The sequence below is a fragment of the Bufo gargarizans genome, chromosome 3 (assembly GCF_014858855.1).
Source record: "Bufo gargarizans isolate SCDJY-AF-19 chromosome 3, ASM1485885v1, whole genome shotgun sequence".
Taxonomy (NCBI): Eukaryota; Metazoa; Chordata; class Amphibia; order Anura; family Bufonidae; genus Bufo; species Bufo gargarizans.
In genome coordinates, this window is record NC_058082.1 from 67006913 (window position 1) to 67030304 (window position 23392).

The window sequence follows — 23392 nt, forward strand, 5'->3', positions numbered from 1 at the left end:
CTTGCCTGACCAGCCAAAGTCCATCCGTTCGATGAAGCAGAAAACATGATTCATCGGGAAAGACAACCCTTTGCCATTCAGCAGAGGTCCAATTCCAATACTGCTGCAAAAATTTAAGCTTTATGCAACTTTGCTAGCAGAGGCGCAGTGATCACCTGGTTCAAAGCCCCATAGGCAGTATGGTTTGTTCAACTGTTGTTTTTGTCACACGTGTGGTAGCCCCTCGGTTAATTCTGGCAGTGAGCATGTCGGTCTGCCCTTGCGCACCGTCATAGCCGACAGTCACCTCTCGCATCAATGGCACTTTCCACACTGCCATTTGTCTATTCATGATACACTTTCACCACAGAGGCACGCAAACAGTTGACAAACTGCAGTTTCAGAAATACTAATACCCTTGTCCCAAAAGCCAATAATCATTTCTTTCTGCAACTACCCATGACAGCAATCAGGGATATGTGTGCAGACAAGCTATCACACACCTTACATACACACCAAGCCAGCTCACAACACGTGAGCACTGTCGACATCAAAAGTAGGAAGTGGTCATAATAATGTGACTTCTGGTAAGTACAAAGTATACCAGTGTAAAATAATCTAGGGAGAAAACATCTGTCTGACATAGGCTCATACAATACAAAGAGATTCTTGACTGTCCTTCACGAGTCAGAAAGAAACAAGAAGCTGTAAGGAGGGATGGTGCTGGAAAGGGGTCTCCGTGAGTGCAACCGTGCTAGATGTGGACATTTTATTATTACATTTGACAAATTACAACTGTGCTGAGACTGCACATTAAACCAATGCATCTCCTTGGTCATAGTTTTAGTACTGCTTACAATGCCACATATTATTTTGGTTTTCATTACCTGATCCATAATTGAAAACTTTCGTCCCAGCCTATTGTCAGGGTACCAAAACCCTTTTCTTTTTATACCATCTTCTGATTCCGATTTGTACACTTTTTCAGAGTCTCCTTTCTCTTCCCCTTCTGACAGTTCTTTCTGTCTCTTCTTCCTTCTGCGGTTTCTTTTTTCTTTTGCGCTCTTAGTACTCAACTTTGAAAGTTCTGACGATGTCTGAGACATCCGAGCATCCCCTTCTTCATCTTCCACAGCATCTTCAGTAACAGTGCCAGCTGAGGTAGCCATAGCTGCTGCCTACAAGGCAAAACGAGATGTTATAATCCAGCAATGCTCCATTTTTTGGAGCATATCCTGCAAAAAGAAGTACCGTATTGGACTCAGAGGAAGTTGAGGATCTAACTCCTAGTCTTTACCCCCTCTCACAGCTCACCCTTAAGTAAAATGGGTCACATATATATATTTATATATTTCTGCAGATTGAGGTCTCACCTGCTCTTCCTGATGTCTCTTCAGCTGCTCCAGCATTGCTTTGAATTCATTTTCCTTCTGCTCTGCTTCCTCAAGAGTTGCTTGATTCTGTTCTTCATAAGCCATAGCCACCACAGCCAGAATCAAATTCACCAAATAAAATGAGCCAACGAAGATGACCAACACAAAGAAGATCATGTATGTTTTTCCAGAAGCACGTAGTGTCTAAACAGTAGAAAAAAGGAAAGAAGCAATATGGTTTGTTGATATAACCTAAAATGAACATTCTTGGTCTACGTTATAAGGCTGGGGTCACACGTGACAAATTTGCTGCAGATTTTAGTGCAGCAAATCCTCAGCGTTGTACAGTACCAGCATTTCTGAATTCTCACCCACATGCTGCATAAAAAAGAAAAGCAGAACAGCTGTGCTTTTGAGGTTTTGAAATCCGCAGCTTGTCAATTTATCCAATGGATTTGTCTTGCAGATTTCACCCTTCTCAATGGAGAGAGTGAAATCTGCTGGCAAAAAACATGGTGGATTTTTCCGCTCAATTTTCCATCACATGTGTCCCTTCTATCTTACAGGGCTTTATTCTATTGATAATTAAAGTGAAGCCGTTATAAAATAAAGCGTTCACCTTTCCAGGTCCCCGGCGGGCCAGGACAGAAGGTCTAAATGTAAGAAAGCTCAGAAGCTGACTTACATTTAAAACTGGCGCAGGATGCGCCAAAGTTACGAAGAGGCCTGCGTCTCTTCAAAACTTCGGCGATCCACCGTTAGCGATGGGGCTTTATCAAGACCGGCACCTAAAACACCGGTCTTAATAAATGTGCCCCCACATTCATTAAATATTATAAATCAAATGTAAATATTGTTGCTTACCAATTGGTACAAGTTTTCCCAATAATCCTGAGTCATAAGGCGAAATAAGGCTAAAAAAGCCCAACTAAAGGTATCAAAGTTTGTGTAGCCATAGTTTGGGTTCCTCCCTGCTTTCATACATCTGTATCCTTCTGGACATTGCCTTAGGTTAAAAAAAAATATGAAACAGAAACAAGATTATTGCAACTTATAGATGCATGGGTACCATATCTTTTCTACAGGGTCACCACCACCAGGGATGGTCAACACATCATCAAGTACTTGGGTGTGACCAGTGAATTATCTGCTTTATGATGGAAACCTATTGCAATGTTGGCTTGTGCTCTGCAGAATGTAAATTACTGAAATATTCCTATAAATAGGAGGTGCCTCGGAGTATGATCCACACTGCTATCTCGCCAGTATAGATGTGGAATCACTCTATACTTCGATACCACACGATAAAGGCCTAGCAGCTACAGCACACTTTTTGAGATCAAGAGGCACCCAGTTTCAGAGTCATAATCAGTTTATTATGAGTCTCCTTGAGTATACACTTACTCATAATTATTTTCTGTATAACGGGTCCTTTTACCATCAGCTCAGGGGGACGGCGATGGGCAGCCCCTGTGCCCTGACCTACGCGAACCTCCTCCTGGGCTGGTGGGAAGACAAGTATGTGTTCCCCGACCGGACTGTGTGGTGGGGTGACATGGTCGTCTTCTGGACTCGTTATATAGACGATATCTTTTTGATCTGGAACGACAGCCAAGAGAAGTTCCACAACTTCGTCTCGGCCCTAAATGACAATGACGTTGGACTAAAGTTCACAAGCGTGATTGAGTCTGATTGCGTCACCTTTCTTGATGTACAGGTGAAACTGATGGATGGCAATCTCACCACCACAGTTTTCCGCAAGCCAACCGCCACGAATAATATCCTGCATTGGAGTAGCTACCACCCCCCTGCAGTGAAAAAAGGTATCCCGAAAGGACAATATTTGCGCATGCGCAGGAATTGTTCAGATAGGGAAAATATTTATAAAGAATCAAAGAAATTGAAAAATAGATTAACACAAAGAGGCTACCCTCAATTCATTCTAAGGGAGGCTTTTCATGTGGCTGAAAACAGCAAGAGAGGGGATCTTTTGATACCCAGATCAAGAAACAAAAATGATGCAAATCTTATCCGCTTGATTTCTAGTTACGATATAGCCAATAGAGAGGTTCTGGCCATTTTGCGAACCTATTGGCCAATCCTGACTATGGACAAAGATCTCTCGAAGGCTATCTCTCCCTTCCCACAAGTCACATACCGTAAGGGGAGGAGTCTGAAAGACAGACTTGTACATAGTCACTATGCGGGAATAACAAAAAGAAGGCACTTGGCTTGACAGGCAACCTAAAGGAATTTTTTAATGCGAGACATGCAAGCCCTGCAAACACATTAATCCAACAAAAACGGTAACCTGTTCTATAACTGAATATATACACACTATAAGTGACTTTGTTAACTGCAAAACAAAAGCGGTCATATATATATATGTGCCAGTGCACTTGTCCGAAAGATTATATAGGAAAAACGTATAGAGAACTGAGACGTAGAATATGTGAACATGTCAACGACATTGTCAAAAGGAATAACACATCTGTGGCCAACCATATGAATCATTGTCATAATGGTGACCTCAGATCCATTCACTTTGCGGCACTTGAGGTTGTCCCTATGCCAGCCAGGAGGGGTGACTGGGACCGGAGGAAACTCCAGAAGGAAACGGAATGGATTTATCGTTTCCGGTCCCAGTCACCAGGAGGACTGGATGAGAGGCTTACATATACCTGTTTCATTTAGCTGGTTTTCCTTTTCTGTTTAATTTGACCTTCCCCTGTTTCGATAATGTCCCTCTCACTAATGGACTATGCAGGTACGAGAAGTGTCCTTGATTAATAGGGACATGACTATCATCTGCCCCTTATCTTACCTTGTCTCTCTTATGGACCACTCATATAGTTTGTGGATCCCATAAGGTCTATGTGTGGCTTTCAAATAGAGCTACACTCTATATATATCTCCCTCCTGTGACTACTAAAAAGAGGGCCGGTCTATATAGTCGTAACAAAACATATTAATGGAGTTTCATTATACATTTCTCTATTGGTCTATATACTTATCAGTATATTAAAATGACTAAAACTATACACATCTCCGGATTCTCCATCAGGTACGCTTGCACAAGCATCTCATTAACTGTAAAGGATGCATGGGCGATCTAATCCTAGCCCCATGCGTTCCAATTTGCGGTCCAGAGACCGGAATTTGCATTAACACTTCGGGTAGTATGCGTCTCACCATGCGTGCCATGTACTGGAAGTGACGCGCTGCAACCTTGCCATGCGTCTCACAAACCGTAAATGCTCAATACCGGCGTCCGGAAGTGCCAGACAAGACCAGTGCTTATATACTGAGCACTGGCATTTACAGACCGGCCACATCAGCTCCCCCTCAACATCCATTAAGTCAGACAGTGGGTTCATCCTGATCAGTAAGTATATGAAACAGAAACCTGTAGACATTGTTTTGAATAGTCTTTATATTGATCCCCCTTCTCCTTCTTTACAGGCTATCAACTGACAGGACTCAGCATCATCATATACTCCCCACTGACTAGATACAGGAGCTAAGTTTCATTTCTTTATATTTCAGGTATCGCCCTAAAAACTAGGGTTTGTCTATCACCCCCTGATGATCTGCCAGGCGCAGGTCAAACGTGTCAGGGTTTTCATGTTTCTATCTTAAAGTATTTACCATCTATCTAGGAAGGGTTACTATAGGTTGACTATAGCCATAGGTACGGGGACAGGGTATCTCTACCATCTGGGGATATCCCTGGGCTTAGGGCCTAGGTTTTTAGGGACATCCAGGGAGAGTCACTCCCCTCCCTCTAAATACCCCCTATTACCTGTCTGCGGATATAAACATCTAATCACCTATATGACTATAGGTTTATTCCCATTAGTATTTTTTATTGTTTTTGTGGTATCTTAATCACAGTAGGAGTTAAAAAGACTTAACCAATCTTCTGTTAGGTCATGATCACCATATGAGCAGCTTTCTGCTCCATTTACCCATTAATTTATAATAAAGGTATTGTTTTTATGAGCACGCTATATTCTTCTTTATACGCTTAATATTAATTGATGACGTGTCGACTATCTATACTATCAAATTTATTTTTCCTTAAATATGTGCCACATATGACTGAACTGTGTGCCCCACGTTTCTCCTAAACCCACCATCAATTGTTTTCATTTCAAATGTTAAAGAGCATGGCCACCTAGAATTTTTTTTATCATTAAACATAATATTTCCTTTCCTGCCATTTAAAATTGTAGAAAAAAGAGGTGACAACCCCTGCAAAAGATGTAATGGCTGCCATATCCATGTTAGGAAACACAGAATATATATGGAAATACACAATACTGTTACTCAGAGAGTTATCATAAGGCTCCAGCACAGTGATATGATCTCAATTGCTTATATTTGGGGGTTATTCTATTTTACAACTATGTAACGTTGTATGTAATAAAGACTAAGAAAATATTACTTAAAAATAGGCTTATCCATGTTAGCTACTCAAAATAGATGGTGAATCAGATCCCTAAAAAGCCCCTATAAGAAGGCTGAGCCAACCAAGCAAAACTGTGGTCATGGAGATATCAAAGTAGAGAAACTGCAGATCCAGATCTGTGATCTCTAGCACCGATAAGAAAAAGAACTAATAAATAAATTGGTTTTGTTCCACATGAATGGTCCTTTCAAGAATGGCTATAACACTAAACAGGACCTGTCCCCTCTCCTGACATGTCAGTTTTAGTAACTACTTTCATCCCCTTGTAATAACAATTCTGAAGCATCTATTCTTATGACTCTATGTTGTTCCATTTGTTTATTATTCCCCCTAGAAGTTATGAATGAATTGCCAGCAGTTTGCAATAAAGGTCCACATGGGTGTCACCAGTTGGAGGTGTGTCCCTGCACATTCTGACAGTAGCCAATCAGTGCTGCCACTGACAGATTGTGCAGGGAAAAACCAACAACTGGTAACACCTATCTGGACCTTCACTGCAAACTGCTAGCAATTTATTTAGAACTTCTAGAAGGAATAATACAGAAATGGCAGAACATAGAGCCACAAGAATAGGTGCTTCAGAATTGTTATTACATGGGGAATGCAAGTAGTTACTAAACCAGACATGTCAGGGGAGGTGTCAGGCCCTCTTTAAGACATAATGCAAAAGTCTGTATACTTCAGTCATGGTATAGATCACTTACCCCGCATCTGTGCTATTACCACACAGTATTGGATCAATGGCTCCATGGACTTTATAAAAGTTTGCTGGAAATAACAGGAGAGGAAACAAAATAAAGAGTATATTAATTATAGGATACAAATTGTGATGCAATAAAAGTCAAGTGTATCTAAGGCTACTTTCACATGTGTGCTTTCCCTTTCCGCTATTGAGATCCATCATAGGATCTCAAAAGCGGGGGGTGGGGAACGGAGTGCGCCAGAATGCATTCCGTTCCATTTGGCTGTGTCCCCATCGAGGACAGAATAACGCTGCAAGCAGCCTTTTTCTGTTATCGATGTGGTGCGGAGCAAGACACAAAAGAAAACGGATCCGTCCTCCATTGACTTACAATGGCTTTAGAGACTGATCCGTCTTAGCTATTTTAGAGAGAATACAACCGGATCCGTTCAGAACGGATGCAGACGGTTGTGTTATTATGAAGGAAGCATTTTTAATGATCCATGACGGTTCCAGTAAAAATGCTGGTGTGTAAGTAGCCTAACAAGCACCCGAGCAACTTCCCTCACTGACACATACAAGAATAAACCATTATTGAATTATAGTAAAAAATGTAACATTTGACACTACTCCAACCTCACATAAGGGCACATTCACACTTAGGAAACCTTCACATCTGCAGGGGCAGTGTTCCAGTAACCTGTTCCGGCAGGCAAGCAGTTTGTGTCTGGCGGGCTTTTTGCTTGTTAGCCGGATGTAAACGGAACGTCTGACGGACCCCATTATACTTTAATTCCGGCAGCACATAATCCAGTTAATTCCGGCAGGCTATTCTCCGACGGAACAGCCTGCCTGAACAAAATACACGGATGTGATGCTAGCCTAAGCATAAAGTGGGACCCGCAAAAAAAAGTATACCTTGTAATATACATTTTTGACATGGGAGCTGTATACTTGTACAGTGGTATCTGTCGGATGCGTCAGAGGTATACATTTGCACACGCTAACAATGAGATTGACAAAAATACCACAAAAAAATTAAACATTAAACTGTAAATTGTTAAAAGGACACACTACATGAAAATAAGAGGACACCCCCTGTAATGCAATTCAGTTCTTAGAATGCTGTGTCTCATTTTTAGTCACATAGGCTTTATGCGCTCTCTGAAGTCCTCCTTCACTGTGAAAACTGATGGCGCTATAGAGACATGAAAGACATGGAAGACATGGAAATAGCTAAATAAGCATGCCTGGTATATCCTATACATGTGTATACAGTGGGCTATGCTCAGCGTCTCCCCACTGCAGCCATCCACATGAGGAGGACCAGGAGCACCATGTATCATCTATCCTGGTAATGGACTGCCTAAATGCCCAGCTGACTGGCTCCTTGCTACCACCCTTTATAGCAGCCATCTGAACACAAGCCAGCCATTATTCATTACTCGTTTACTTCTACAGTGACACCTCAGCGTACAATAACATAAAGTTAGACAATAGTGTATATTTACTTATTATACTCACTTATATAGCGCTGACATATTCCGCAGCGCTTTACAGACATTAGCATCCAGCTTTGTATGTCTTTGGAGTGTGGGAGAAAACCCGAAAAAAAAACATGCAAGCGGCAAGAACATACAAACTCTATGCTGATGTCCTTGGTCGGATTCGAACCTTTGTACTGTAACCAGTGCTGTAATGTGTTTTCCAGCTAGGGTTCGATAAAACCTTAGGTCAGGGCATGTTCACAGTGGTTCTTTTCAAGCTGATTTCGGCATATTCCAAACCGAAATCTGCATAAACTCTGCATCAAATCAGCCTCCAATTGCTTTTATTGGAAATGCACACTACAATTTATACACCCTCAGATGGGTTTGAATTTTGGGTCAAAAAAGTAACATGACCCATCTTACCATACATAGAGTAGCCTAACTGAATGGGCGAATGCAAATGCAAACCCTCAGCAGTCCAAACTGTAAATCCACAGCAAATCCAAGGGTCAGCCTCATATGTTTTGTGAACATACCCTAAGTTTTCTTTTGGAGAGGGGGTCCTAAAGGCATTATCAGCAAGGGCTGTGTTGACATGGGAGGGAATTAGTAGTTCCCCAGGTGGAGAAACTTTTTCAGGAGCTATAAAGGCTGGGAATTATTGATGTAGTGTGCTGTGGTGCTGATTCATTTCTTAACATACCTTTATAGGGTCAGAGTTATGTTTTTCCTGATACAAAGCTCCAAATCCTTTGCATGGGTTTACAGAAGATAACATGATAGCTTCCTGAAGTCATCACTGGGAGGAACTTACAGTATACTGTTATACATTGAACTCAATAGAGATAAAACCGTATGCAGTAAGTTCCCATGGTCCCTCTAAAGCGATTCTATTCTTAGAAACCCCAATATCACCCGGCTGAAGGAGCTGCAGTGCTCCAGCAAGCGATGCATCCACTTCATTTTCCCAGGCACAGTGCCCTACATGTGGTAGTACCTTTACCTGGCATTGCAGCTCATTTCTATTCACCTTAATAGGATCGGGCTGTAGAGAGAGAAATTACCAGGTACAGCCGCCACAAAGTATATGGAGCTGCGCCTAGTAAACAATCTTGGCTCCTTCAGTCAGCTAATCGGTGGGGGTGTTGGGAGACAAAATCCTACGGAAAGGTCATCAGTTTTTGTCCGGCCAAAACCTGGCACTCATGCCGGAGACCAGCCAAATCCCATTATAGGGAATGGGGTCCGGCGCTGACTATGCGAGATATGGTGCAATCCGGCAGGCTGTTTCGGCAGAGGTTTTGGATACCTTTACCGCATTTATGAAAGTACGGCACATGGTCAGGTTTCTGCAGTTTTTGAAGCCAAAAAGGATTGGATCATAAAAGGAGAGAAAGTATAAAAGACAGATACAACGTCTCCCTTTTTTTTACTCACTCCTGGTTTTGGCTTCCAAAACTGCATCAGAATGTAGCCTAAACCATCAGCACATTTTTACAAAATAAATGACACATTAAAATAAACACTCAGTATAAGGGGTCATTCAGACGGCTGTGTGCTGTCCGCAAAAATTTTGATCATTTTTTTTGCGGACAAAAAAAAAACGGATTGCATTCAGTTTTTTTGCTGATCCATAGACTTCAATGGGGCCATGTCCTGATTTTTACTGACAAGTATAGGACAAGTCTAATTTTTTTGCTGAGATGTGCAATGGAAGAAAAGGGCCCCATAGAAGTGAATGGGACAGCATCTAATCCGCAAAAAAAAACGGATCCGCATTTTTGCGGACAGCATATGGCCGTCTGAATGAGCCCTAAGAAAACGGATATCGGCATGGGTGCTGTACCACTTACTGTCATTGTTTATATATTCGTCAAAGTCAAAGCCTCTGCTGCCATTGGCCAAGTATTGCTCGTCCATGTTGATTGGCCAAACAACACACTTCCGCCTTAAATGACCCATGAAAAGCTGTAGACCGATTAAAGCAAAGACACTGAGGCAAAACACCGTCAAAATCATGACATCTGACAACTTCTTCACAGACTGAATAAGGGCACCCACAATGGTCTTCAGACCTGCAGAGGACAATGGAAAGAGATGTCTTCAGACTGGGCATAGTTGTGTGAGTCCATGCAAAATGAAGTATAGAAAACTAAAATACAGGGAAGTCACGGATAAGATGTAAAGGTTTGCACAGGATTAGACAAGATTATTAGATATTGTATCTGGTATTGCGGCTGCAATACCAGACATAACCCATGAACAGGCCTGGTGCTCATAGAAAGCCGCCTTGTGTTTTTCTAACCCTGCACAACCCCCTTTTAATTAAAGGAGCAGCTCTATGAATGCTGGGTCTTCTAATCTAAATCTTGCGGTTTAAAATAGATTTGCTTCAGTGTTTCGACAACAGAAAAATAATCTATTATAGCTTGTGAAAACCTACAAGGGCTCATGCATACGACTGTTGGGAGTTTTGTGATGTACGGGTACGGAAGGCCTCTAATATATAATATATTAGGGACCTTTATTATATATATTATATATATATATATTATAAACTATAATAGGACATGTTCTATTTTTTTGCGGAATGGCCATGCAGACATACGGACACAAAATGCACACAGAGTCATTTCCATTTTTTTTTGTGTCCCCATGGAATTAAATGCTTCTACATAGAGGCTGCAAAAAATAAATAAATAAAATAAAACGGAACAGACGCCGGAAAAAAACCTTTCATGTGCATGAGCCCTAATATAGAGTAAAATGAGTGTTCTAAGCTCTTTGCTGTATAGCTAGCCAGACATAACGCAGACTGTCTTCTTCATGGGACAACATTATGGAGTATTTTGGTTTCAACAGTTATCTTATTATAATGAAAAGTTATACAATTTTCTAATATATACCTTCTTCTGTGGGGCCTGGGAAGGAGGGGGTCCCCGGCACAGACTCCTTCCTGATATAACAACACTGCATTTTTATGTGAGAGTTTTACAGCTTCCATTGCAGTCATTAGTGACTGTATAAATTCCTATGCACGGAGCTTCCCCTAGTGGTGGCTTCAGTCAGATAGCTTTATAATGTACTGTATGAGGGTAGCCGCAGACATACAGCTGTATGGGGAGATGCACCCATGTATTTAAGCCAGTTGTTGGGTGTAAAACGTTGCGAAATATGGTGCTCAGAATGAGCGCCATATTTAATAAGCACCAGTTTCACTTTTTCCACCATAGAAGTCAGATAAAGTGGGTGAAGCCAAAGATGACTTTTTTTTATTATCATTTTTTAATTAAACTTTCTTTAGCTTAATAAAAAAATATGTCAATTTGTCAGAAATCTGGAACATTATGATTTGTGCTCTGTGTTGCCTGGGGACTTTTCACACACTCGTACTTGGAAACTGGGTGGGGCAGAGGGGTCCTATGAGATCTGAGTCCACCTCTGCTTCTTACTGTATATCCAGTTCACTTAATTTTCAAGATCTCTTCTTGCAATCATTTGATTAGTTTCGAGACTGTCCTAACCACGTAATGACCACCCTTGGACTGTTACACAAGACAGAGAGTTCTGATAACTGTACTGTAACAAGTTCATATTCTGTGACTGCAAGCAAACATCTTGCAAGCAGAGATCTTGAAATCAAGATAATTAATACAGAGAGCATACCGGAGAATTGTACATCTTTTCATTATATAATAGATAAGTACTCTTTGCTGATACCACTATACCCCTTAAGAACCACAATTAAAAATACTATCACACCATTAAAGGACAGTGTGCTACAAAATACACTATTGTTAATATAGTCAGTGATTAAAAACTTCTATTTGTGTGTCCTAGCTTTGCAGAAGCTCAGCATAAGTACTCCTATTAATAACAAGAGCCAAAAGTCTATTCCACGCTTGATCTTCCCTTATGTCTCATTTGGTTTCCCAAAACTATCAAGATTTAGGTTCTGAAATGATCTGGAATTTGTCATCTAGAATTAGTAATAAATGACATAAATATTAGATTGGAGTTTAGGCCCTTGTCTCTAGACATTACTGCATAGAGTATGTAACACAGCATTTTTCAAGAATAGAACAAACTTTTGCCCAGACAGAGCTCTGCATTTATATTACTAGGTGTTAAGTAACGATGCAAAGATGTGCGCACAGCATAAGCAAATCATGCGCATTAGTTTGAACATGCTTAACCAACTATTGAGCATTGCTGTATTTTTTCTGCACTAGAAAATCTAGAGACCAAAACTGTACAGAATATAGGGGATGGACATAAAATAGAATTAACGCTTCCTGTTCACTATACAAAGAAGTATAAGAAAAGAAGACAAAGCGTCAAACACGTAAGGCAGGTGCAGTAGCCACCTTCATTAGTTTAGAATGTAGTGGAAAGACTGCAGACTAAAGTCAAGGACCAACCTCAAGCACACATACATGTACATTTCCAAATATGTGGTGCTAAATAATATATATGTGTGTATCATGTGATCACACAATGATATGTTAGATATTGTGTATTCTGCAGAGCTTTAATGCAAGGAAAGATTAGCACTCCAAACTCCTTAGGCTACTTTCACACTTGCGTTTTTACTGGATCCGGCAGGGTTCAGCAAAAACGCTTCCGTTACTGATAATACAACCATCTGCATCCGTTATGAACGGATCCGGTTGTATTATCTTTAACATTGCCAAGACGGATCCGTCATGAGCTCCAACTGAAAGTCAATAGAGGACGAATCCGTTTTCTATTGTGGCAGAAAAAACGTATCTATCCCCATTGACTTGCATTGTGTGCCAGGACAGATCCATTTTCTATTGTGGCAGATTGTGTCCCCATTGACTTGCATTGGGGGTCATGACGGATCCGTCTTGCTCCACATCCCAGGACAGAAAGCAAATTACAACATGTTGCAGTTTGCTCTCCGGTATGGGAACGAAACTAAACGGAATGAAAATGCATTTTGGTGCATTCCGTTCTGTTGAGTTACATTTTGTCCCTATTGACAATGAATGGGGACAAAACTGAATGTTTTTTTCCGGTATTGAGCCCCTATGACGGATCTCAATACCGGAAAAACTAAAACGCTAGTGTGAAAGTAGCCTTACACAGGCCTACAACCATTATATACACACACTGTTCCTTTTAACGCATACCTGAGTTTCAAAAAAGTTTCCATAATGGCTGTGCTTCCTTGTAGAATCATAACTGTGAAGGAACAGGTCTTTAATGGGCTTCCCTGATGTCTTCCTCAGCCATATTATTCCCTGTTTTAGCTGCAGAGCTAGATGCATTTCTCTCACAAGCAGTGGGTGTCTCCCTTCTCTGGAATCTGACAGTACTGTACTGCAGTGACCTCACTTTCTTTACTTCCCACAATATAAGAAGCTCAGAAATCTGATAAGGGGCGGGGGATGTGGCTTACAAACATACAGGAGCTTCACTGCTCTTCAAAGGCTGTGTAGAGGCAATGCTTCTATCGAGCTCAGGAGCTTAGCTAGCTCTGACACGTTCTCATTTCCTGTGAACAGTCTCTGTTACTAGAGACGGATCTAGTCTAACAACAGGCAGTGGACTGCAGATTAGGTGGAGGTGAGACCCATAGTGGCCATGATTTTACTGATTTTTTTTTCAGGTGGATCCAGGCAGATTGTTTAAAAAAAGTGATTTAGAAAATTGCTATTTACACCGTTCTCTATTAAATGAAATTGTGTGAAAGTACAGACTCTTTAAGCATAGGAGCAGTGCAGCTTACAGACTCGCACTGCTCAAGGAAAGTCTGCTGCTGCACAGGCCTCTTTTCTGAGTGCGCCATTTAAAGATTGAGCAGAGCTTGAGTCAAGTGTCATACCCAAGAATAGAGAACTGTGCAGCTGTTCAGTTACAGCAGCATAGTTCTCTCTATCTCTTTCCTGCATCAGTGCAGAGCAGTTCGGTCATCTTAATGATCTGTGTTCAGCTTCCTGTTACAAGAACAACACTGGAGTCTATAAAGGTGAATAAACAAGGGAATATCAGGTATACAACACTTAACCCTTCAATGCCCAAGACCAATAGTCAGAGCATTAACCCCGTCTCTAGATCTCCAGAGATTCTGAAATTACCCATTCTCTGCCCTAGACCACCACATTGCTGACATTAAACCTTTTTCTGCCCTAGACTGGTAGGAATCCTGGAATTAACCCCTTCATTGCCCAAGGCCTCCAGGGATGCATACAATAATCCTCTTCAGGTACCGTATGCAGACCTTAACTGCTGCCCTAGACCACCAGAGATGTCTATAATAATCCTTTCATTGCCCAGCCTAGACCTCCAGGGATGCAAATAACAAATAGATCTCTGACCTTGATCAGTAGGAACTCTGAAATGTATCTATTTAGCCCATTTCACCGGCCCCGGACCATAATGTACCCATATCCTGTGTGGGGATCCGCTCTGGTAGGCAGTGGTAGCGAGTAGAGTTGAGCGAACACCTGGATGTTCGGGTTCGAGAAGTTCGGCCGAACATCCCGGAAATGTTCGGGTTCGGGATCCGAACCCGATCCGAACTTCGTCCCGAACCCGAACCCCATTGAAGTCAATGGGGACCCGAACTTTTCGGCACTAAAACGGCTGTAAAACAGCCCAGGAAAGGGCTAGAGGGCTGCAAAAGGCAGCAACATGTAGGTAAATCCCCTGCAAACAAATGTGGATAGGGAAATGAATTAAAATAAAAATTAAATAAATAAAAATTAACCAAAATCAATTGGAGAGAGGTTCCATAGCAGAGAATCTGGCTTCCCGTCACCCACCACTGGAACAGTCCATTCTCAGATATTTAGGCCCCGGCACCCAGGCAGAGGAGAGAGCTCCCGTAACAGAGAATCTGTCTTCATGTCAGCAGAGAATTAGTCTGCATGTCATAGCAGAGAATGAGGCTTCACGTCAGCCACCACTGCAACAGTCCATTGGCATATATTTAGGCCTAGCACACAGGCAGAGGAGAGAGGTCCCGTAACAGAGAATCTGGCTTCATGTCAGCAGAGAATCAGTCTGCATGTCATAGCAGAGAATGAGGCTTCACGTCAGCCACCACTGCAACAGTCCATTGGCATATATTTAGGCCCAGCACACACACAGGCAGAGGAGAGAGGTCCCGTAACAGAGAATCTGGCTTCATGTCAGCAGAGAATCAGTCTGCATGTCATAGCAGAGAATGAGGCTTCACGTCAGCCACCACTGCAACAGTCCATTGGCATATATTTAGGCCCAGCACACACACAGGCAGAGGAGAGAGGTCCCGTAACAGAGAATCTGGCTTCATGTCAGCAGAGAATCAGTCTGCATGTCATAGCAGAGAATGAGGCTTCACGTCAGCCACCACTGCAACAGTCCATTGGCATATATTTAGGCCCAGCACACACACAGGCAGAGGAGAGAGGTCCCGTAACAGAGAATCTGTCTTCATGTCAGCAGAGAATTAGTCTGCATGTCATAGCAGAGAATGAGGCTTCACGTCACCCACCACTGCAACAGTCCATTGGCATATATTTAGGCCTAGCACACAGGCAGAGCAGAGAGGTCCCGTAACAGACAATCTGGCTTCATGACAGCAGAGAATCAGTCTGCATGTCATAGCAGAGAATGAGGCTTCACGTCACCCACCACTGCAACAGTCCATTGGCATATATTTAGGCCTAGCACACAGGCAGAGCAGAGAGGTCCCGTAACAGACAATCTGGCTTCATGTCAGCAGAGAATCAGTCTGCATGTCATAGCAGAGAATGAGGCTTCACGTCACCCACCACTGCAACAGTCCATTGGCATATATTTAGGCCTAGCACACAGGCAGAGCAGAGAGGTCCCGTAACAGACAATCTGGCTTCATGACAGCAGAGAATCAGTCTGCATGTCATAGCAGAGAATGAGGCTTCACGTCACCCACCACTGCAACAGTCCATTGGCATATATTTAGGCCTAGCACACAGGCAGAGCAGAGAGGTCCCGTAACAGACAATCTGGCTTCATGTCAGCAGAGAATCAGTCTGCATGTCATAGCAGAGAATGAGGCTTCACGTCACCCACCACTGCAACAGTCCATTGGCATATATTTAGGCCTAGCACACAGGCAGAGCAGAGAGGTCCCGTAACAGACGATCTGGCTTCATGTCAGCAGAGAATCAGTCTGCATGTCATAGCAGAGAATCAGGCTTCACGTCAGCCACCACTGCAACAGTCCATTGTCATAAATTTAGGCCCAGCACCCAGGCAGAGGAGAGAGGTCCCGTAACAGACAATCTGGCTTCATGTCAGCAGAGAATTAGTCTGCATGTCATAGCAGAGAATCAGGCTTCATGTCAGCCACCACTGCAACAGTCCATTGGCATATATTTAGGCCTAGCACACAGGCAGAGGAGAGGTTCATTCAACTTTGGGTAGCATCGCAATATAATGGTAAAATGAAAATAAAAATAGGATTGAATGAGGAAGTGCCCTGGAGTCCAATAATATATGGTTATGGGGAGGTAGTTAATGTCTAATCTGGACAAGGGACGGACAGGTCCTGTGGGATCCATGCCTGGTTCATTTTTATGAACGTCAGCTTGTCCACATTGGCTGTAGACAGGCGGCTGCGTTTGTCTGTAATGACGCCCCCTGCCGTGCTGAATACACGTTCAGACCAAACGCTGGCTGCCGGGCAGGCCAGCACCTCCAAGGCATAAAAGGCTAGCTCTGGCCACGTGGACAATTTAGAGACCCAGAAGTTGAATGGGGCCGAACCATCAGTCAGTACGTGGAGGGGTGTGCACACGTACTGTTCCACCATGTTAGTGAAATGTTGCCTCCTGCTAACACGTTGCGTATCAGGTGGTGGTGCAGTTAGCTGTGGCGTGTTGACAAAAGTTTTCCACATCTCTGCCATGCTAACCCTGCCCTCAGAGGAGCTGGCCGTGACACAGCTGCCTTGGCGACCTCTTGCTCCTCCTCTGCCTTGGCCTTGGGCTTCCACTTGTTCCCCTGTGACATTTGGGAATGCTCTCAGTAGCGCGTCTACCAACGTGCGCTTGTACTCGCGCATCTTCCTATCACGCTCCAGTGCAGGAAGTAAGGTGGGCACATTGTCTTTGTAGCGTGGATCCAGCAGGGTGGCAACCCAGTAGTCCGCACAGGTTAAAATGTGGGCAACTCTGCTGTCGTTGCGCAGGCACTGCAGCATGTAGTCGCTCATGTGTGCCAGGCTGCCCAGGGGTAAGGACAAGCTGTCCTCTGTGGGAGGCGTATCGTCATCGTCCTGCCTTTCCCCCCAGCCACGCACCAGTGATGGACCCGAGCTGCGTTGGGTGCCACCCCGCTGTGACCATGCTTCATCCTCATCCTCCTCCACCTCCTCCTCATCCTCGTCCTCCTCGTCCTCCAGTAGTGGGCCCTGGCTGGCCACATTTGTACCTGGCCTCTGCTGTTGCAAAAAACCTCCCTCTGAGTCACTTCGAAGAGACTGGCCTGAAAGTGCTAAAAATGACCCCTCTTCCTCATCCTCCTCCCTCCTCCTCCTGGGCCACCTCCTGTTCCATCATCGCCCTAAGTGTTTTCTCAAGGAGACATAGAAGTGGTATTGTAACGCTGATAACGGTGTCATCGCCACTGGCCATGTTGGTGGAGTACTCGAAACAGCGCAACAGGGCACACAGGTCTCGCATGGAGGCCCAGTCATTGGTGGTGAAGTGGTGCTGTTCTGTAGTGCGACTGACCCGTGCGTGCTGCAGCTGAAACTCCACTATGGCCTGCTGCTGCTCGCACAGTCTGTCCAGCATGTGCAAGGTGGAGTTCCACCTGGTGGGCACGTCGCATATGAGGCGGTGAGCGGGAAGGCCGAAGTTACGCTGTAGCGCAGACAGGCGAGCAGCAGCAGGATGTGAACGCCGGAAGCGCGAACAGACGGCCCGCACTTTATGCAGCAGCTCTGACATGTCGGGGTAGTTGTGAATGAACTTCTGCACCACCAAATTCAGCACATGCGCCAAGCAAGGGATGTGCGTCAAATTGGCTAGTCCCAGAGCTGCAACGAGATTTCGCCCATTATCACACACCACCAGGCGGGCTTGAGGCTCACCGGCAGCAACCACTCGTCGGTCTGTTGTTCAATACCCCGCCACAACTCCTGTGCGGTGTGGGGCCTGTCCCCCAAACATATGAGTTTCAGAATGGCCTGCTGACGTTTACCCCGGGCTGTGCTGAAGTTGGTGGTGAAGGTGTGTGGCTGACTGGATGAGCAGGTGGAAGAAGAGGAGGAGGAAGCCGAGAAGGAGGAGGTGGCAACAGGAGGCAAAGAATGTTGCCCTGCGATCCTTGGCGGCGGCAGGACGTGCGCCAAACAGCTCTCCGCCTGGGGCCCAGCTGCCACTACATTTACCCAGTGTGCAGTTAGGGAGATATAGCGTCCCTGGCCGTGCTTACTGGTCCACGTATCTGTGGTTAGGTGGACCTTGCTACAGATGGCGTTGCGCAGTGCACACTTGATTTTATCGGATACTTGGTTGTGCAGGGAAGGCACGGCTCTCTTGGAGAAGTAGTGCCGGCTGGGAACAACATACTGTGGGACAGCAAGCGACATGAGCTGTTTGAAGCTGTCTGTGTCCACCAGCCTAAATGACAGCATTTCATAGGCCAGTAGTTTAGAAATGCTGGCATTCAGGGCCAGGGATCGAGGGTGGCTAGGTGGGAATTTACGCTTTCTATCAAATGTTTGTGAGATGGAGAGCTGAACGCTGGCGTGTGACATGGTTGAGACGCTTGGTGACGGAGGTGGTGGTGGTGGTGTTGGTGGTACATCCCCTGTTTGCTGGGCGGCAGGTGCCAACGTTCCTCCAGAGGCGGAGGAAGAGGCCGAGGCGGCAGCAGCAGAATAGGCCGAGGCGGCAGCAGCAGAAGAGGTAGCAGGGGGAGCCTGCGTGACTTCCTTGGTTTTAAGGTGTTTACTCCACTGGCAGTTCCATGCTTTGCATGCAGGTGCATGTCATGCAGGTTGTGCTCAGGTTCAGAACGTTAATGCCTCGCTTCAGGCTCTGATGGCACAGCGTGCAAACCACTCGGGTCTTGTCGTCAGCACATTGTTTGAAGAAGTGCCATGCCAGGGAACTCCTTGAAGCTGCCTTTTGGGGTGCTCGGTCCCAGATGGCGGCGGTCAGTAGCAGGCGGAGTCTCTTGGCGGCGGGTGTTCTGCTTTTGCCCCTGCTCCCTCTTTTGCTACGCTGTTGGCTCGGTCTCACCACTGCCTCTTCCTCCGAACTGTGAAAGTCAGTGGCACGACCTTCATTCCATGTGGGGTCTAGGACCTCATCGTCCCCTGCATCGTCTTCCACCCAGTCTTGATCCCTGACCTCCTGTTCAGTCTGCACACTGCAGAAAGACGCAGCAGTTGGCACCTGTGTTTCGTCATCATCAGAGACATGCTGAGGTGGTATTCCCATGTCCTCATCATCAGGAAACATAAGTGGTTGTGCGTCAGTGCATTCTATGTCTTTCACCGCTGGGGAAGGGCTAGGTGGATGCCCTTGGGAAACCCTGCCAGCGGAGTCTTCAAACAGCATAAGAGACTGCTGCATAACTTGAGGCTGAGACAGTTTCCCTGGTATGCATGGGGGTGATGTGACAGACTGATGGGGTTGGTTTTCAGGCGCCATCTGTGCGCTTTCTGCAGAAGACTGGGTGGGAGATAATGTGAACGTGCTGGATCCACTGTCGGCCACCCAATTGACTAATGCCTGTACCTGCTCAGGCCTTACCATCCTTAGAACGGCATTGGGCCCCACCATATATCGCTGTAAATTCTGGCGGCTACTGGGACCTGAGGTAGTTGGTACACTAGGACGTGTGGATGTGGCAGAACGGCCACGTCCTCTCCCAGCACCAGAGGGTCCACTAACACCACCACGACCATGTCCACGTCCGCGTCCCTTACTAGATGTTTTTCTCATTGTTATGGTTCACCACAACAACAAATATATTATTTGGCCCAATGTATTGTATTCAAATTCAGCGGGATATAAATTTGAGGCCTAGTATTTAGGCGCTGGGTGACCGGTATGGATTTAGTGACAGAATTAGACTTGGAAATGCACAGAAGCGTGTGTGTGAAGTTATTCTGAATGACCCAATGTGCACCTTGAATATTATATACCCTTTTTGGGATAGATTTCAAATAGCTCTGATATAGCAGGAACCACTAAATTATGAAATTGCTAAATTGGGAATTGTACTTCAACCCAGAACAAAAAATGTGCTTTGACGGGCACTAAATAACTTTCCAAGCTACAACAGTACAGCGGTAACGAGAGATTTAGAGGGATTTAAATTTGAGGCCTAGTATTTAGGCGCTGGGTGACAGGTATGGGTTTAGTGACAGAATTAGACTTGGAAATACACAGTAGCGGGTGTGTGTGAAGTTATTCTGAATGACCCAATGTGCACCTTCAATATTATATACCCTTTTTGGGATAGATTTCAAATAGCTCTGATATAGCAGGAACCACTAAATTATGAAATTGCTAAATTGGGAATTGTACTTCAACCCAGAACAAAAAATGTGCTTTGACGGACACTAAATATCTTGCCCAGCAACAACAGTACAGCGGTGGGTAACGAGAGATTTAGAGGGATTTAAATTTGAGGCCTAGTATTTAGGCGCTGGGTCACCGGTATGGATTTAGTGACAGAATTAGACTTGGAAATGCACAGAAGCGTGTGTGTGAAGTTATTCTGAATGACCCTATGTGCACCTTCAATATTATATACCCTTTTAGGGATAGATTTCAAATAGCTCTGATATAGCAGAAACCACTAAATTATGAAATTGCTAAATTGGGAATTGTACTTCAACCCAGAACAAAAAATGTGCTTTGACGGACACTAAATATCTTGCCCAGCAACAACAGTACAGCGGTGGGTAACGAGAGATTTAGAGGGATTTAAATTTGAGGCCTAGTATTTAGGCGCTGGGTGACAGGTATGGGTTTAGTGACAGAATTAGACTTGGACAATACACATGCGGGTGTGTGTGAAGTTATTCTGAATGACCCAATGTGCACCTTCAATATTATATACCCTTTTTGGGATAGATTTCAAATAGCTCTGATATAGCAGGAACCACTAAATTATGAAATTGCTAAATTGGGAATTGTATTTCAACCCAGAACAAGAAATGTGCTTGAACGGACACTAAATAACTCGCCCAGCTACAGCACTAGGGACAGATTTAGCTGGATATAAATTTGAGGCCTAGTATTTAGGCGCTGGGTGACCGGTATGGATTTAGTGACAGAATTAGACTGGGATATGGCCAAAAAATGAACAGACTATTGCTGGTTAAATGCACTTGGTGTGACAGCTTCACCCTGATGTAGGCTTTAGCCAAAAAACAACCACACCATTGAGGGTTAAATGCACTTGGTGACAGGCGCAGCTTGCCCCTGATTTTGTATATGGCCAAAAATAGAACAGACTATTGCTGGTTAAATGCACTTGGTGTGACAGCTTCACCCTGATGTAGGCTTTAGCCAAAAAACAACCACACCATTGAGGGTTAAATGCACTTGGTGACAGGCGCAGCTTGCCCCTGATTTTGTATATGGCCAAAAAATGAACAGACTATTGCTGGTTAAATGCACTTGGTGTGACAGCTTCACCCTGATGTAGGCTTTAGCCAAAAAACAACCACCCCATTGAGGGTTAAATGCACTTGGTGACAGGCGCAGCTTGCCCCTGATTTTGTATATGGCCAAAAAATGAACAGACTATTGCTGGTTAAATGCACTTGGTGTGACAGCTTCACCCTGATGTAGGCTTTAGCCAAAAAACAACCACACCATTGAGGGTTAAATGCACTTGGTCGCAGCTTGTGCTGGCGCACCACAAGACACAAAATGGCCGCCGATCACCCCAGAAAAATGAGACTGACAAACGGTCTGTGCAGCCTAAAACAGTGAGCAATTGAGGATCAGCAGCTCAATGATCCACAGCTGCAGATCGATCAGTTAATCAAGTCCTTTGGAGGAGTTAATCTGCCTAATCTCGCCCTACTGTCGCAGCCGCAACCTCTCCCTACGCTAATCAGCAGAGTGACGGGCGGCGCTATGTGACTCCAGCTTAAATAGAGGCTGGGTCACATGGTGCTCTGGCCAATCACAGCCATGCCAATAGTAGGCATGGCTGTGATGGCCTCTTGGGGCAAGTAGTATGACGCTTGTTGATTGGCTGCTTTGCAGCCTTTCAAAAAGCGCCAAGAAAGCGTCACAAAAGCGCGAAGAAAGCGACGAACACCGAACCCGAACCCGGACTTTTACGAAAATGTCCGGGTTCGGGTCCGTGTCACGGACACCCCAAAATTCGGTACGAACCCGAACTATACAGTTCGAGTTCGCTCATCCCTAGTAGCGAGTGCAGTATAGAGGCAACACAGAATGGTCTTGGTGTAAAACACGATGCTTTGTTTATTCACACGGTGCATACAAGTGAAAGACGGTGCAGTTCATAGGGAGGGTGGTCACACACAACAGCAAAATAATAATTCAAACACAGCAAGTCCCTGCTGCCGGCTACTTGAGGCCTGTTTCAGTCACATAAAGCAAAGTCTATTTAAAGCCAGGAGTAATGTCACCTTTTTCTCCTTGGTGAAGTAAGTCCATGGGTCCGCTTCTAGCCACAGGACACGGATCCCTCCTGGTTCAGCTGCAGGATCCTGCACAGTCCTCCACAGGCCTCAGCACACAGCCCAGCTCACCTCCACTTCTCACTCTCACAGCCAGAGAACACAGAAGCTTCACATTGCACACCACACCCTTGTTGCTGGTCAGGTTTTAACCCTTCCCTGCAAAACCTGGCCTGGACCGTGGGGAGACAGGCACCCGCCCGCATATCTGCCTGCTCCCAATAAGAGCCGGCCCGGATCCGCTGTGTTAACAGCATAACCGCTGCAATATGCACTTTTCTGGCTCTTACTCCACCGGTGCCAGGACCCCCGGTGGCACGTACCTGCCGTCTATTACCACCCCAGGTACTCTCCTACATATCCCCCCCCTTTGTTCAACCCTGAAGGGTTGCACACCCTGTTCAATCCTGAGGGGTTGGACACATGTACAACAGTACGTGTACCCGGGAAAGGGCATCGGCATTCCCCTGTAAGCGGCCTGCCCTGTGTTCGACACTGAACTTAAAATTCTGGAGGGACAAGAACCATCTGGTGACCCGGGCACTCCCCTCCTTGGCCCGGCTCATCCACTGGAGAGGGGAATGGTCGGTCACCAGACGGAACCTTCTCCCTAACAGATAGTACCTAAGGGACTCGAGGGCCCACTTAATGGCCAGGCATTCTCTCTCTACCACACTGTACCTGGTTTCCGCTGGGGTGAGTTTGCGACTCAGG

General features: G+C 44.9%; 1 protein-coding gene across 1 annotated transcript in view; it reads right to left on the minus strand.

Annotated features, from left to right (window-relative positions):
* The window catches only part of SCN8A (sodium voltage-gated channel alpha subunit 8), a 147154-nt gene that overhangs the window by 85891 nt on the left and 37871 nt on the right, over window positions 1–23392 (minus strand). Inside the window, exons 5-9 of the mRNA XM_044285453.1 lie at window positions 9849–10070; window positions 6528–6591; window positions 2217–2358; window positions 1353–1556; window positions 867–1157 (exon numbers count right to left, since the gene is read on the minus strand). Of these exons, the coding sequence (XP_044141388.1) occupies window positions 867–1157; window positions 1353–1556; window positions 2217–2358; window positions 6528–6591; window positions 9849–10070 (923 nt within the window). The remainder of the gene's footprint in view (window positions 1–866; window positions 1158–1352; window positions 1557–2216; window positions 2359–6527; window positions 6592–9848; window positions 10071–23392) is intronic.